Raw genomic sequence first — 16,499 nt, forward strand, 5'->3', positions numbered from 1 at the left:
AAATCCATTGTTTACATCTATTCTCTCCTCTAAACACCCACTAATTACCCATCAATCACCCATCAATCACCCCCTATCACCACCTGTCACTTTTACCTATCAGATCAGACCCTAATCTGCCCCTTGCGGGCACCCAATCACCCGCCAACACGCTCAGATTGCCCTCTGACCCCCCTTATCAATTCGCCAGTGCATTAATTACATCTGTTCTTCCCTGTAATAACCCACTGATCACCTGTCAATCACCTGCCAATCACCTATCACCCATCAATCACCCCCTGTCACCCCCTGTCACTGCCACCCATCAATCAGCCCCTAACCTGCCCCTTGCGGGCAATCTGATCACCCACCCACACCATTAGATCGCCCGCAAACCCGCCGTCAGATTACCTCCCAAATGTATTGTTTACATCTGTTATCTTCTCTAAACACCCACTAATTACCCATCAATCACCCCCTATCACCACCTGTCACTGTTACCTATCAGATCAGACCCTAAGCTGCCCCTTGCGGGCACCCAATCTCCCGCCCACACGCTCAGATTGCCCTCAGACCCCCCCTTATCAATTCACCAGTGCATTAATTACATCTGTCCTTCCCTGTAATAACCCACTGATCACCTGTCAATCACCTGCCAATCACCTATCACCCATCAATCACCCCCTGTCACTGCCACCCAACAATCAGCCCCTAACCTGCCCCTTGCGGGCAAACTGATCACCCACCCACACCAATAGATTGCCCGCAGATCCGACATCAGATCACCACCCAAGCGCAGTGTTTCCATCTATTCTCTCCTCTAAACACTCACTAATTACCCATCAATCACCCATCAATCACCCCCTATCGCCACCTGTCACTGTTACCCATCAAATCAGACCCTAATCTGCCCCTTGCGGGCACCCAATCACCCGCCTACACGCTCAGATTGCCCTCAGACCCCCCCTTATCAATTCGCCAGGGCATTATTTACATCTGTCCTTCCCTGTAATAACCCACTGATCACCTGTCAATCACCTGTCAATCACCCATCAATCACCCCCTGTCACTGCCACCCATCAATCACCCCTGTCACTGCCACTTATCAATCAGCCCCTAACCTGCCCCTTGCGGGCAAACTGATCACCCACCCACACCAATAGATCGCCCGCAAATCCGACGTCCGATCACCTCCCAAGTGCAGTGTTCACATCTGTTCTCTACCCTAAACACCCACTAATTACCCATCAATCACCCCCTGTCACTGCTAGCTATCCGATTAGACCCCTATCTGCCCCTAGGGCACTCAATCACCCGCCCACACCCTCAGAATGCCCTCAGACCCCAGCCCTGATCACCTCGCCAGTGCATTGCTTGCATCTATTCCCCCCTCTAATCACACCTTGAGACACCCATCAATCACCTCCTGTCACCCCCTAGCACACCTACCCATCAGATCAGGCCCTAATTTGCCCCGTGTGGGCTCCTGATCACTCGGCCAAACCCTCAGATCCCCCTCAGACCCCCTTCCGATCACCTCCCCAGTGCATTGATTGCATCTATTTTCCCCTCTAACCACCCCCTGAGACACCCATCAATCACCTCCTGTCACCCCCCTAGCACTCCTATCCATCAGATCAGGCCCAATACAACCTGTCATCTAAAAGGCCACCCTGCTTATGACCGGTTCCACAAAATTCGCCCCCTCATAGACCACCTGTCATCAAAATTTGCAGATGCTTATACCCCTGAACAGTCATTTTGAGACATTTGGTTTCCAGACTACTCACGGTTTTGGGCCCGTAAAATGCCAGGGCGGTATAGGAACCCCACAAGTGACCCCATTTTAGAAAAAAAGACACCCCAAGGTATTCTGTTAGGTGTATGACGAGTTCATAGAAGATTTTATTTTTTGTCAAAAGTTAGCGGAAATTGATTTTTATTGGGTTTTTTTCACAAAGTGTCATTTTTCACTAACTTGTGACAAAAAATAAAATCTTCTATGAACTCGCCATACACCTAACGGAATACCTTGGGGTGTCTTCTTTCTAAAATGGGGTCACTTGTGGGGTTCCTATACTGCCCTGGCATTTTAGGGGCCCTAAACCGCAAGGAGTAGTCTAGAAAACAAATGTCTCAAAATGACCCGTGAATAGGACGTTGGGCCCCTTAGCGCACCTAGGCTGCAAAAAAGTGTCACACATGTGGTACCGCCGTAATCAGGAAAAGTAGTATAATGTGTTTTGGGGTGTATTTTTACACATACCCATGCTGGGTGGGAGAAATTTCTATGTAAATGGTCAATTGTGTGTAAAACAAATCAAACAATTGTCATTTACAGAGATATTTCTCCCACTTAGCATGGGTATGTGTAAAAATACACCCCAAAACACATTATACTACTTCTCCTGAGTACGGCGGTACCACATGTGTGGCACTTTTTTACACCCTAAGTACGCTAAGGGGCCCAAAGTCCAATGAGTACCTTTAGGATTTCACAGGTCATTTTGCGACATTTGGTTTCAAGACTACTCCTCACGGTTTAGGGCCCCTAAAATGCCAGGGCAGTATAGTAACCCCACAAATGACCCCATTCTAGAAAGAAGACACCCAAAGGTATTCCGTTAGGAGTATGGTGAGTTCATAGAAGATTTTATTTTTTGTCAAAAGTTAGCGGAAAATTGATTTTTATTGTTTTTTTCACAAAGTGTCATTTTCCACTAACTTGTGACAAAAAATAAAATCTTCTATGAACTCACCATACTCCTAACGGAATACCTTGGGGTGTCTTCTTTCTAAAATGGGGTCATTTGTGGGGTTCCTATACTGCCCTGGCATTTTAGGGGCCCTAAACCGTGAGGAGTAGTCTGGAAATCAAATTCCGCAAAATGACTTGTGAAATCCTAAAGGTACTCATTGGACTTTGGGCCCTTTAGCGCAGTTAGGGTGCAAAAAAGTGCCACACATGTGGTATCGCCGTACTCGGGAGAAGTAGTACAATGTGTTTTGGGGTGTATTTTTACACATACCCATGCTGGGTGGGAGAAATAACTCTGTAAATGGACAATTGTGTGTAAAAAAAATGAAAAAATTGTCATTTACAGAGATATTTCTCCCACCCAGCATGGGTATGTGTAAAAATACACCCCAAAACACATTCTACTACTTCTCTTGAGTACGGCAATACCACATGTGTGGCACTTTTTTGCAGCCTAACTGCGCTAAGGGGCCCAAAGTCCAATGAGCACCTTTAGGCTTTACAGGGGTGCTTACAAATTAGCACCCCCCAAAATGCGAGGACAGTAAACACACCCCACAAATGACCCCATTTTGGAAAGTAGACACTTCAAGGTATTCAGAGAGGGGCATGGTGAGTCCGTGGCAGATTTCATTTTTTTTTTTGTCGCAAGTTAGAAGAAATGGATTCTTTTTTTTTTTTCTTTTTTTTTGTCACAAAGTGTCATTTTCCGCTTACTTGTGACAAAAAATAATATCTTCTATAAACTCACTATGCCTCTCAGTGAATACTTTGGGATGTCTTCTTTCCAAAATGGGGTCATTTGGGGGGTATTTATACTATCCTGGAATTCTAGCCCCTCATGAAACATGACAGGGGGTCAGAAAAGTCATAGATGCTTGAAAATGGCAAAATTCACTTTTTGCACCATAGTTTGTAAACGCTATAACTTTTACCCAAACCAATAAATATACACTGAATGGTTTTTTTTTTAATCAAAAACATGTTTGTCCACATTTTTCGCGCTGCATGTATACAGAAATGTTACTTTATTTGAAAATTGTCAGCACAAAAAGTTAAAAAAATCATTTTTTTGCCAAAATTCATGTCTTTTTTGATGAATATAATAAAAAGTAAAAATCGCAGGAGCAATCAAATAGCACCAAAAGAAAGCTTTATTAGTGACAAGAAAAGGAGCCAAAATTCATTTAGGTGGTAGGTTGTATGAGCGAGCAATAAACCGTGAAAGCTGTAGTGGTCTGAATGGAAAAAAAGTGGCCGGTCCTTAAGGGGTAGAAAGACTGTGGTCCTCAAGTGGTTAAGCCATGGGACCTAGCGGTGGTCTCATGGAGGTGGTTTTTGCGCCGCAGGAGGTGTCGCGTAAGCTTTGGGACCTATACAAAATGGTTGGGATAGGTGAGATAGCTAGGGAGCTGGTTGCTAACATAGGATTGATTGGTTTTTGTTAACACTGTAATTGGTGCTGAAATAAATCCAATTTTCGTGCAGAAATCCTGTTTTCACTTTAAACTTCTAGGGGCAAAGCAAAATTCCACATTCCGCCGGAATTGCGCATTGTTCCGCGGAATTTCCGCTATAGCGCTATGGCAATTCCGATGCGATGTAACAGAATCACCAAATTCTGTTCGGAATTGCGGAAAAATGAATTCCGCGGTGAGCATCCCTACCTAAGGCAACTATTTATGTATTCAGGGAGTCAGGGGAAAAAAGAAAAAAAAAAGCTTTACTCACCTGGGGCTTTCTCCAGCCCCTTGCAGCCGACTGTCCCACGCTGTCACCTACGCTCCCCGCCACTGTCCCACTCTCGCCACTCAGGATTCAGTAGTTCTGCGCCTGCGCAGTTCGCCGCGGCCAACGTGGCCATGATTGACAGCGGCGCTTCGCACAGCCACAGTAAGGCCGAACCCACGGTCAGCCTGAATACCGAGCGGCGAAAGCATTTAACTAGCTGTTTCCTGTTTTATGAATGGACTTGGCCGCTGATCGCGGTCACGTCCATTCATTCCAAGCATTGCGATTGAGACCTCTTCCCCAATTACTGAACACGGAATCCCCATGAAAACGGCGGCGAGAGAGGTGCAGAGCGGCGTCGGGAACGTCCTGTTGCCGTTAACCGGTTCAAACAGGTCGAATTAATAAGTCAGGATGCCGGTAAATGGTTAAAGGTTATTATGCTGTTGTGTATCTTAGAACAGAGAGAACTTATGAGTTCAGGTCCACTTTAACACCCCTCTATTGAGGAGTTTAAAACAAGAGTGCACGCATGTGCAATTTGGCAAAATGGACCTTTATTAAAGAGAATCTGTACTCTAATATTCTTACAATAAAAAGCATACCATTCTATTCATTATTTTCTCCTGTGCCCCTCTGTGCTGTTTCTGCCACTCTCTGCTGCAATCCTGGCTTGTAATTAACAGTTTTAGGCAGTGTTTACAAACAAACTAACCAGCTTCTAATAGGCTCAGCTAAGCATAGTGTGTGAGTCATTCAGAGTATGCAGGGGGCCTGCAGAGGGTGTGTATCGCTTCTACCAATCACAAGCAGCCCTGCACATTCCACACAATCAAGCTTTAGCCCGACAAACAGGACAGAGGAAAGATACATTGATTTATTACAGAGACAGTGCAGTTAGGAAAGACTGCAGTAAGCCAGAGCAGATTAGAACAGGCATAGGATAGAAGAACTAAGGCTGAAAAATTTGTTACAGAGTCTCTTTAAATGTCCTATTTGCACTGATAGGGCTAACAATGGGGATGAAGGGAGTGATGGGAACCAGGAACTAGGTTGGAACAGGGAGGGATCAGGTTGGGACTGTGAGTGGGGACAATTACCGATGATGTTTGAATAACTGCTTCACACAAACTCTAAACCAGGTCAAACTCTGTTTTATTTCTGTCTGGGTCCCAGGTTTCTGCTCACTACTTGTCTTCTCAGCCACCAATAAATGGTAATAAATAAAAAGGAGCAAAAAAAAAAACTTGTCTGTCTCAGTAAAAGTATTGTATTCAGTTCCTTTTCCAGTAGGATTGGCAAGAACATTGAGGTTGGGTTCACACTGAATCCCTTGTGATGCACATGTGGCACATCTCAGCAGATTTCAAAAATGGTCTCTTTCGGCAGCGTCCAACACATGACACCATGTCCCATCATTTATTTGTAATGTGCACAGTGTCTGCAATTGCTAAGCTCAGCTTGTGCTATTACGATGGAATCGGACACACTGCAGTGTGAACACACCCATAGTCTGATCATCGCAGCATGTTGCTTTGCGGTAACTTGTGTTATAATACAATGGGCAAGGTGTGAATATTGTCACAGGGTAAAACATCTTCCAATGGATATGCAGACAGTAATAAATGCTTTTAGTCCTTATACATGCTATCCAAAATTATTTTTCTTTAACCATAACTATTTCTGTCATTTTGCTACTGTTAGAAGGCCCCATCTGTCTTGTTATTCAAATGGTAATTAAAGGCACACAAGTTTATTACTGGTGAAGTGGATTCAGTACTAAAAAAAATAAAATTTGCTCGGATTCTAAAGTGGTTATTCATTTGTGTTTTTGTTTTTGCTCTGCAGTGGCCTGAAGAATGATTATAACAAAGAAACATTCACACTGAAACATAAAATTGACGAGCAGATGTTCCCATGCCGATTTATTAAAATAGGTAAATAACTAGAAGTTAACTGCATTTTTTTAAACTAGCGTTTGGCTTATAAAGATGGGGGGAGGTGGGGCAATCTTCATTATTTTTAAAGGTGCGTAGACACATGTCCAACTTTTTGCCTGATTGTTGTTTGGATCGGTCGTTTAAACGACTTGTCAGGCAAACATGTCGTTTATACGTCACGTACACATGTCCAATAAAGCGGCCGACAAACTAATCTACATGTTTGACAGACTGGACGTTCTGTCATAAAACACGTGCGTCATCACGTTGATGGAAATCCTGGTATCCTGCTCCTCTACACGCATGCGCCAAGGTATTAACTTGTACAAACGTACGGACCTGACATTCGTTTGAATGACAGTTGGTCCAACTGATCCGCCAAGCGGATCGGACAAAACCACTGTTATCAGTTGTGAACATGTTCACGTTCAACTTGTCGTTCAAACGACAAGTTGGTCGGAAAAGTTGGACCTGTGTACGCGCCTCAAGTCATTCTTCTCTGTGACTGGATACTGATCTGCTATACAACTGTGTGCTTCATAAGTCTGCTTTATTTCATCGCTGACCTGTTTGGGATCCCACAAGACCCTTAAAGAAAACCTGTACTGAAAATAAACTAAAATTAACAATTGCTTCTATCCTCTTCCTAAATTTTTTTTTTTTTCCTTGTCCCACATTATTTTGTGTATAAGAATAAAGTAGTTTTTTTTTTTTTTTTCCTTTCCCCAGAGCCACAGTCTAGGAGCGATTAACTTTTTTTTCTCTGCCAGGCAACAGTTTTTGGGCCGGGTCTAAAAAAAATGGGGCCCATGGGCAAAATAATTCCAGGGGCCACCCAATACACACACCTGAGCCAAAAAGTGGCAGTATAGGATCCTTTGTTGCTGGGAGCAACAGTTAAGATGGAGAGACCCCTTGGGGCCCCTACAGGCTCTAGGGCCCTAGGGCAATTGCCTCCTTTGCCTCTTTGGTAGCACCGGCCCTTTGCTTGGGATTAGTTATCTGCGAGGGTTACTTTAGTCTGACTATGTTGGACTGGAGTTAAACTCATTTGCATACCTGTAATATTAACCATTACAGTGAGACACATACACAACCTTGTTCTATGAAATGAGTTAAGCAAAGTTTATTTGAAAAGTACTTAGGACAACATGCTTCACAGTCTGTCTTTGTCAGAACTAATGTTTCCGCTCACTGGGGAAATGGCAGAAATTAGAGAAATCCTACAGTTTGAAAATAATTAGTAACAATATGACTGGTTCTAACCTTTATCTGCTCAAATTACTTCATCCAGGGTTATACAGTGAGAGCTGCCATGCTATTTCCACTGCTCACTTTACATTCAGTGCCATCCATCATGAGTAACTCTGAGAACTCCAGATACTGCAAAGTTTGAATTGAGATTGCTGCTGACTACCTGCAGGATGGCAGTGCCTTCCATACTTACCCTTAGGAATGTATGGCATTAAGTGGAGTATGCAAAATGAGAAGGTTATTGGTCGAGCTACATTTTAACTCAATAAGCATTCTTGAAGAAAGCTGTATATGTGGTTGTTTGTCTAATTAGGTATGTTTATTTTTTCCTAGTACCTCTTCTGTCATGGGGCCCAAGCTTTAACTTCAGTATTTGGTATGTTGAGATTAATGGTATTGATGATCCAGATGTGGTACAGCCATGTCTTCATTGGTATAGCAAGGTAGGAATACATGTTAACCTTTTCTGTCCATGCACTGATTGAAGGTCCAATTTTCAATATTGCAAAATTTCTGCTTATGCATTTTTAGGTTTTGAAATAATTTTAGTAAAGTTCATGCTTCTACTTGTGTTCCAGTAGTACCGTGAACAGGAAGCCATTCGCCTTTGTCTCAAGCACTTCCGCCAGCACAATTACACTGAAGCTTTTGAATCTTTGCAGAAGAAAACCAAAATTGCCTTAGAACACCCAATGTTAACAGAGCTTCATGACAAGCTGGTTTTGAAAGGAGACTTTGATGGCAGTGAGGAGTTAATTGAAAAAGCCGTAAATGGTAAGAGAAGCTTCTATTTCCCAATTAACTTACAGCATATTATTAAAGATAAGTGAACCTAAAATATTTTGGCTAAATTGCCAGAATGTATAAACCTGGTGTCTTATACCATCTTGATAATATTTTGAAAGCATTCTCTTTACCTCGATTGGAGAGGGATGTAATGTTTGTAAATATAAAAGCTTTATCCCATTCCTTATCTGTAAACACCCTATCCAGTTCAATGTGCCATTTGGAGATATACGCTGGTTTAAGGTGGCCATACACTTGTCGATGTGCCATTAGATCGACCAGCTGACAGATCCCTATCTGATCGAATCTGATCAGAGAGGGATCGTATGGCTGCCTTTACTGCAAACAGATTGTGAATCGATTTCAGCCCGAAACCGATTCACCATCTGCTGAGCTGCTCCTGCCGCCTGTCCCCCCCCTTCCCCGTATACATTACCTGATGCTGGCTCCCGGGCATCTTCTCCGCATTGCACGGCTCTGTTCCGGCTCCATCCCGGCGCTTCCTGTGTTACTCCGTGACCAGGAAGTTCAAATAGAGCGCCCTCTATTTGAACTTCCTGGTCACTGCAGTGACACAGGAAGCGCCGGGATGGATGGAGCCGGAACAGAGCCGTGCAGCGCGGAGAAGACGCCCGGGAGCCAGCCTCAGGTAATGTATACTTGATCGGATCGGCCGCCGCTAGCGACGCGCACTTTACCCGCGGGCGATCGAGGGTAATTTCCCGCACGGCGCGATCGACGGACCGATCCGATTTTGGGAGGAAATCGGATCGGCGGCTGCGTTTACCGCGAACGATTGGCAGCAGATTCGATCCCAGGATCGAATCTGCTGTCGAAACGGCCACGAATCGAGCCAGTGTATGGCCTGCTTTACAGTCATATACTATATCTAGCATCATGCAATAATAGGTTGAGAGCGCTTTTTTATCAGGAGGAGATAAAAACAGTTGTTTTTCCACTTCACTCGCTTCCCTGTTTGCGTATCCACCCTTCAAACATTGCCTAAGAAAGTGCAAAAATTGGAGATACTCAAATTGTGGGATGGCCGAGACACTACCCCTAGTCAGCAAATCCTGTTTAGATGGGGTTAGGTTATCAGGCATAATCTCTTGTAATGTAACTTGATCCCCCAAACATTTCCGAATAATATATGAAGGATTAAAACCTGGGCCAAAAACAATATTATTCCAAATAGGCATTAGAGGGCCTAAATAAGAGGAAACTCTATGCTGTTTAAGAAGCTTGTCCCAAATTTGGAGAGTCAATTTTGTAATGTAAGACCAATTTTTAGCTGGAGTTAATCTATCTTGGGGGTAAATCCATATAGCTGCTTTAAGGCCCAAGTCCGACAACACATTCTCTATTTGGACCCATTGGCGGGAGCCCTGATACCAGTCTCTTATGCGTGTTAAATGAGCAGCTATTTGATATAATTTTGGTTTCGGGAGAGCCATGCCCCCCGCTTCTTTCATTCTATGAAGAACATTCTTGGCTATTCAATGACCCTTGTCTCCCCATATATAATTAAGCTATAGAGAATCTATCCTCCTGAAGAAAGTCATAGGAATATAGATAGGCAACGTTTGAAGGGGGTAAAGTAATCTTGGCATCAGGTTCATCTTGATAATATTTATACGTCCGGACCACGAGTGTAATACCCCTCTCAATCTCTGCAGGTCCTCCTGAAATTTATTTAATAAAGACATAAAGTTCTCTTTATATAAAAGCGATTTATCTTTAGTAATTCTCAATCCTAAATATGTAATATAATCCTCTTTCCATGAAAAGGGGAATGCTCTCTTAAGAGTGCAATATAGTCTAGATGGTAATGATAAATTTAGAGCTTCGCATTTGGAGGTGTTCATTTTAAAGTTACTAATATTTCCTAATGTTTGAAGCGTAAACATTGTTATATAAATGTGACCTAAAACAATATTTGATTTTCAAACAAGTCCTAAGAAAAGATAAAGAAAATGTAATTAGTTGTGTATTTGTGGGGGGAAAAAAATCCAGTTACATAGCTACATGTGCAAAAGTCACTTGTGCTCTCAGTATTTGGTGTAACCCTTTTGTGCAGCATGAACTACAACTTAAAGGAGCTTTTCAATGTTTTTTTTTTTTTTTTAGTTTTAAGTTTCACTTACCTGGGGCTGCTACCGACCCTCTGTATCTTGTCCCACACCGGTTCCCAAGGATCCTCCATTCCCCCCGACTTGGCTCACTTTCTTTATTGCTGACTTACAAGTCAACGGCAATTGCGCCTGCGCGTCCCTGGACGCGTGCATCCTCATTTGCAGGACACTCCCAACGACGTGAGCGAGGAAGCATGCAGGCGCAGTTGCCGTCAACTTGTAAGACGGCCGAAGTGAAAGTGAGCCGCAGAGGGTGACCAGAGGATTTTTGAGGACCATCATGTGACAGGATGTCTGCAAGGGGCCAGTAGTAGCCCCAGGTAAGTGAAACTTAAAGTGGATCCGAGATGAAAAACATAACTATAACAAGTAACTTGTCTATATATCTTATCTAAAGTTTAGATAGTTTACACAGCAAATCTGGCTGCATACAGCTTCAACAGGTTATGATGATTGATTCCTGTGATACAATGAGAGCGGCCATGTTTTGTTTGTCATCATTACACAGGTAATCTGCAACTGCATCTCCACCCCTCAGCCTGTGATAAATTCGCTTCCCCCTCCCCTCTGCCGCTGAAATCTCTGGCTAGTAACCTCCTTCTGCCCAGACTGAGCTCCCATAGGCCCTTCCTACATGGGTCTGAGTGCCTTGGCGTTTTGGAGAAGCTGTGGGCGAGGCTTGTTTAATGTATATGGAAAAAAAAACGAAATTAAAAAGTATTTGGCTTGAGGAATGCCCTATAAACTATATGTAAGGAACACAATTATGCAATGAATAAAAGTGCATCTCGGATCCACTGTAAATTGAAGATGTCCTTAACCACTTCCCGACTGCCTAACGCACAGGGGCGGCCGGGAAGTGGAGCCCACAAGGACTAGCTCACCCACAGAGGCGGCGGTCCTTGTAAGGGCATGGGCGGAGCGATCTCGTCATCCGTGACGCGATCCTCCGCCGGCGCCTGTCTCCGCTCACCCGCCGCAACATCCCGCCGGCCATACGGAAGCGGCGGCGGGATGTTAACCCCGCGATCGCCGCATACAAAGTGTATAATACACTTTGTAATGTTTACAAAGTGTATTATACAGGCTGCCTCTTGCCCTGGTGGTCCCAATGTCCGAGGGACCACCAGGGCAGGCTGCAGCCACCCTATGTCGCACCCAAGCACACTGATTTCTCCCCCCCCCCCCCTGCCCCAGATCGCCCACAGCACCCCTCAGACCCCCCCCTGCCCACCCCCCAGACCCCTGTTTGCACCCAATCACCCCCCTAATCGCCCATCAATCACTCCCTGTCACTATCTGTAAACGCTATTTTTTTTTATTCCCCCCCCCCGCCCCCCTCTGATCACCCCCCCCTCTGATCACCCCAACCCCTCCCCCTGTGTACTGTATGCATCTATCCCCCTGATCACCTGTCAATCACCCATCAATCACCCCCTGTCACTGCCACCCATCAATCAGCCCCTAACCTGCCCCTTGCGGGCAATCTGATCACCCACCCACACCAATAGATCGCCCACAGATCCGACATCAGATCACCTCCCAAGTGCAGTGTTTACATCTGTTCTTTACCCTAAACACCCACTAATTACCCATCAATCACCCCCTGTCACTGCTACCTATCAGATTAGACCCCTATCTGCCCCTAGGGCACTTAATCACCAGCCCACACCCTCAGAATGCCCTCAGGCTCCAGCCCTGATCACCTTGCCAGTGCATTGCTTGCATCTATTCCCCCCACTAATCACACCTTGAGACACCCATCAATCACCTCCTGTCACCCCCTAGCACACCTACCCATCAGATCAGGCCCTAATTTGCCCCGTGTGGGCTCCTGATCACTCGGCCAAACCCTTAGATCCCCCTCAGACCCCCTTCCGATCACCTCCCCAGTGCATTGATTGCATCTATTTTCCCCTCTAACCACCCCCTGAGACACCCATCAATCACCTCCTGTCACCCCCCTAGCACTCCTATCCATCAGATCAGGCCCAATACAATCTGTCATCTAAAAGGCCACCCTGCATATGACCGGTACCACAAAATTCGCCCCCTCATAGATCACCTGTCATCAAAATTTGCAGATGCTTATACCCCTGAACAGTCATTTTTAGACATTTGGTTTCCAGACTACTCACGGTTTTGGGCCCGTAAAATGCCAGGGCGGTATAGGAACCCCACAAACTGACCCCATTTTAGAAAAAAGACATCCCAATGTATTCTGTTAGGTGTATGACGAGTTCATAGAAGATTTTATTTTTTGTCAAAAGTTAGCGGAAATTGATTTTTTTTTTTTTTTCACAAAGTGTCATTTTTCACTAACTTGTGACAAAAAAATTAAATCTTCTATGAACTCTCCATACACGTAACGGAATACCTTGGGGTGTCTTCTTTCTAAAATGGGGTCACTTGTGGGGTTCCTATACTGCCCTTGCATTTTAGGGGCCCTAAACCATGAGGAGTAGTCTAGAAAGCAAATGCCTCAAAATGACCTGTGATTAGGACGTTGGGCCCCTTAGCGCACCTAGGCTGCAAAAGTGTCACATGTGGTATCGCCGTACTCAAGAGAAGTAGTATAATGTGTTTTGGGGTGTATTTTTACACATACCCATGCTGGGTGGGAGAAATCTCTCTGTAAATGGACAATTGTGTGTAAAAAAAAATCAAACAATTGTCATTTACAGAAATATTTCTCCCACCCAGCATGGGTATGTATAAAAATGCACCCCAAAACACATTATACTACTTCTCTTGAGTACGGCGATACCACATGTGTGACACTTTTTTACACCCTAAGTACGCTAAGGGACCCAAAGTCCAATGAGTACCTTTAGGATTTCACAGGTCATTTTGCGATATTTGCTTTCAAGACTACTACTCATGGTTTAGGGCCCCTAAAATGCCAGGGCAGTATAGGAACCCCACAAATGACCCCATTCTAGAAAGAAGACACCCAAAGGTATTCCGTTAGGAGTATGGTAAGTTCATAGAAGATTTTATTTTTTGTCACAAGTTAGCGGAAAATGACACTTTGTGAAAAAAATAACAATTAAAATCAATTTCCGCTAACTTGTGACAAAAAAATAAAAACTTCTATGAACTCACCATACTCCTAACGGAATACCTTGGGGTGTCTTCTTTCTAAAATGGGATCATTAGTGGGGTTCCTATACTGCCCTGGCATTTTAGGGGCCCTAAACCGTGAGGAGTACTCTTGAAACAAAAATGACCTGTGAAATCCTAAAGGTACTCATTGGACTTTGGGCCCCTTAGCTCAGTTAGGCTGCAAAAAAGTGCCAATCATGTGGTATTGCCGTACTCTGGAGAAGTAGAATAATGTGTTTTGGGGTGTATTTTTACACATACCCATGCTGGGTGGGAGAAATACCTCTGTAAATGACAATCTTTTTTGATTTTTTTTTTTTTACACACAATTGTCCATTTACAGAGTTATTTCTCCCACCCAGCATGGGTATGTGTAAAAATACACCCCAAAACACATTGTACTACTTCTCCCGAGTACGGCGATACCACATGTGTGGCACTTTTTTGCACCCTAACTGCGCTAAGGGGCCCAAAGTCCAATGAGTACCTTTAGGATTTCACAGGTCATTTTGAGAAATTTTGTTTCAAGACTACTCCTCACGGTTTAGGGCCCCTAAAATGCCAGGACAGTATAGGAACCCCACAAATGACTCCATTTTAGAAAGAAGACACCCCAAGGTATTCTGTTAGTAGTACGATGAGTTCATAGAAGATTTTAATTTTTGTCACAAGTTAGCAGAAATTGATTTTTATTGGTTTTTTTCACAAAGTGTAATTTTCCGCTAACTTGTCACAAAAAATAAAATCTTCTATGAACTCACCGTACTACTAACGGAATACCTTGGGATGTCTTCTTTCTAAAATGGGGTCATTTGTGGGGTTCCTATACTGTCCTGGCATTTTAGGGGCCCTAAACCGTGAGGAGTAGTCTTGAAACGAAATTTCTCAAAATGACCTGTGAAATCCTAAAGGTACTCATTGGACTTTGGGCCCCTTAGCGCAGTTAGGGTGCAAAAAAGTGCCACACATGTGGTATCGCCGTACTCAGGAGAAGTAGTATAATGTGTTTTGGGGTGTATTTTTACACATACCCATGCTGAGTGGGAGAAAGATCTCTGTAAATGAACAATTGTGTGTAAAAAAAATTAAAAAATTGTCATTTACAGAGATATTTCTCCCACCCAGCATCGGTATGTGTAAAAATACACCCCAAAACACATTATACTACTTCTCCTGAGTACGGCAATACCACATGTGTGGCACTTTTTTGCAGCCTAACTGCGCTAAGGGGCCCAAAGTCCAATGAGCACCTTTAGGCTTTACAGGGGTGCTTACAAATTAGCACCCCCCAAAATGCGAGGACAGTAAACACACCCCACAAATGACCCCATTTTGGAAAGTAGACACTTCAAGGTATTCAGAGAGGGGCATGGTGAGTCCGTGGCAGATTTCATTTTTTTTTGTCGCAAGTTAGAAGAAATAGAAACTTTTTTTTTTTTTTTTTGTCACAAAGTGTCATTTTCCACTTACTTGTGACAAAAATTAATATCTTCTATGAACTCACTATGCCTCTCAGTGAATACTTTGGGATGTCTTCTTTCCAAAATGGGGTCATTTGGTGGGTATTTATACTATCCTGGAATTCTAGCCCCTCCTGAAACATGTCAGGTGGTCAGAAAAGTCATAGATGCTTGAAAATGGGAAAATTCACTTTTTGAGCCATAGTTTGTAAACGCTATAACTTTTTTACCCAAACCAATATTTATATACACTGAATGGGTTTTTTTTTTTTTTTTATCAAAAACATGTTTGTCCACATTTTTAGCGCTGCATGTATACAGAAATTTTACTTTATTTGAAAAATGTCAGCACAGAAAGTTAAAAAAATCATTTTTTTGCCAAAATTCATGTCTTTTTTGATGAATATAATAAAAAGTAAAAATCGCAGGAGCGATCAAATAGCACCAAAAGAAAGCTTTATTAGTGACAAGAAAAGGAGCCAAAATTCATTTAGGTGGTAGGTTGTATGAGCGAGTAATAAACCGTGAAAGCTGCAGTGGTCTGAATGGAAAAAAAGTGGCCGGTTCTTAAGGGGGGTAAAGCCCATGGTCCTCAAGTGGTTAATAGTTGCAGTAAGAGCCAGTCCACACTAGGTCCGGAAACGTATCCGTGGCTGCGTTTTTCAAACCTGATGAAAAACGGAGTCCCGGATACTAATGTTGAAAATAGCAGCCAGCCTCACCCAAGTAAAAAAACGGATCCGTCTGCGTTTGCGGGGATCCGTTTTCAAAACCTGAATGGAAGGTCCGGATCTGCTGCATTTTCACGCAACAGATCAGGACCACGGATACACGCAGGGGTAGTGAAAGTAATGAGAAAACGCATCTCCAGCTCCACAGGCAAAAAACGGATGTTAAAACGGATAGCCTGAGCTTTATGATTGGCCCAAAAAAATCCTCCCACTCCTTCCTAATGATGGAGACGTTTTCTGTCAGGGAAAAACCTGAACGGAAACTGATGCAAAACTGATGCACTTTCATCAGTTTGCAGTACGGTGGGTACTTCCCCTGATCCGGACTGCAGTGTCCGTCCTTCAACCGGGTCTAGTGTGGACCCACTCTAACTGTTGATCTGGCCTGCCCATGGACTTGGAGGAATTTTAACCCATTATTTTATGCAGAACAGCTGCAGCTCTAAGTTTATGGGGGCTTATACACTATGGTGACACGGAGCAATGGAAGTAGCTAAGTCGATGCAAGGTTGGCATAAACGCTGTAGTGCGGTGCCACATGATCCTTGCCTGCTGCAAAGATTATGCAGCAATGCAGGTTAATGGCAATACAGTATGTGTGAAAGCGGTGCAATGAACAGGCG

General features: G+C 43.8%; 1 protein-coding gene across 2 annotated transcripts in view; it reads left to right on the top strand.

The window, feature by feature from the left end:
• Positions 1 to 16,499, top strand: part of MKLN1 (muskelin 1) — a 92,025-nt gene that overhangs the window by 32,867 nt on the left and 42,659 nt on the right. For both annotated transcript variants that reach the window (XM_068276015.1, XM_068276014.1), the window contains exons 4-6: positions 6,317 to 6,405; positions 7,996 to 8,105; positions 8,244 to 8,436. In XM_068276015.1, coding sequence (XP_068132116.1) covers positions 6,317 to 6,405; positions 7,996 to 8,105; positions 8,244 to 8,436 — 392 coding nt within the window. The remainder of the gene's footprint in view (positions 1 to 6,316; positions 6,406 to 7,995; positions 8,106 to 8,243; positions 8,437 to 16,499) is intronic.

Source organism: Hyperolius riggenbachi, chromosome 3 (assembly GCF_040937935.1).
Source record: "Hyperolius riggenbachi isolate aHypRig1 chromosome 3, aHypRig1.pri, whole genome shotgun sequence".
Classification (NCBI taxonomy): Eukaryota; Metazoa; Chordata; class Amphibia; order Anura; family Hyperoliidae; genus Hyperolius; species Hyperolius riggenbachi.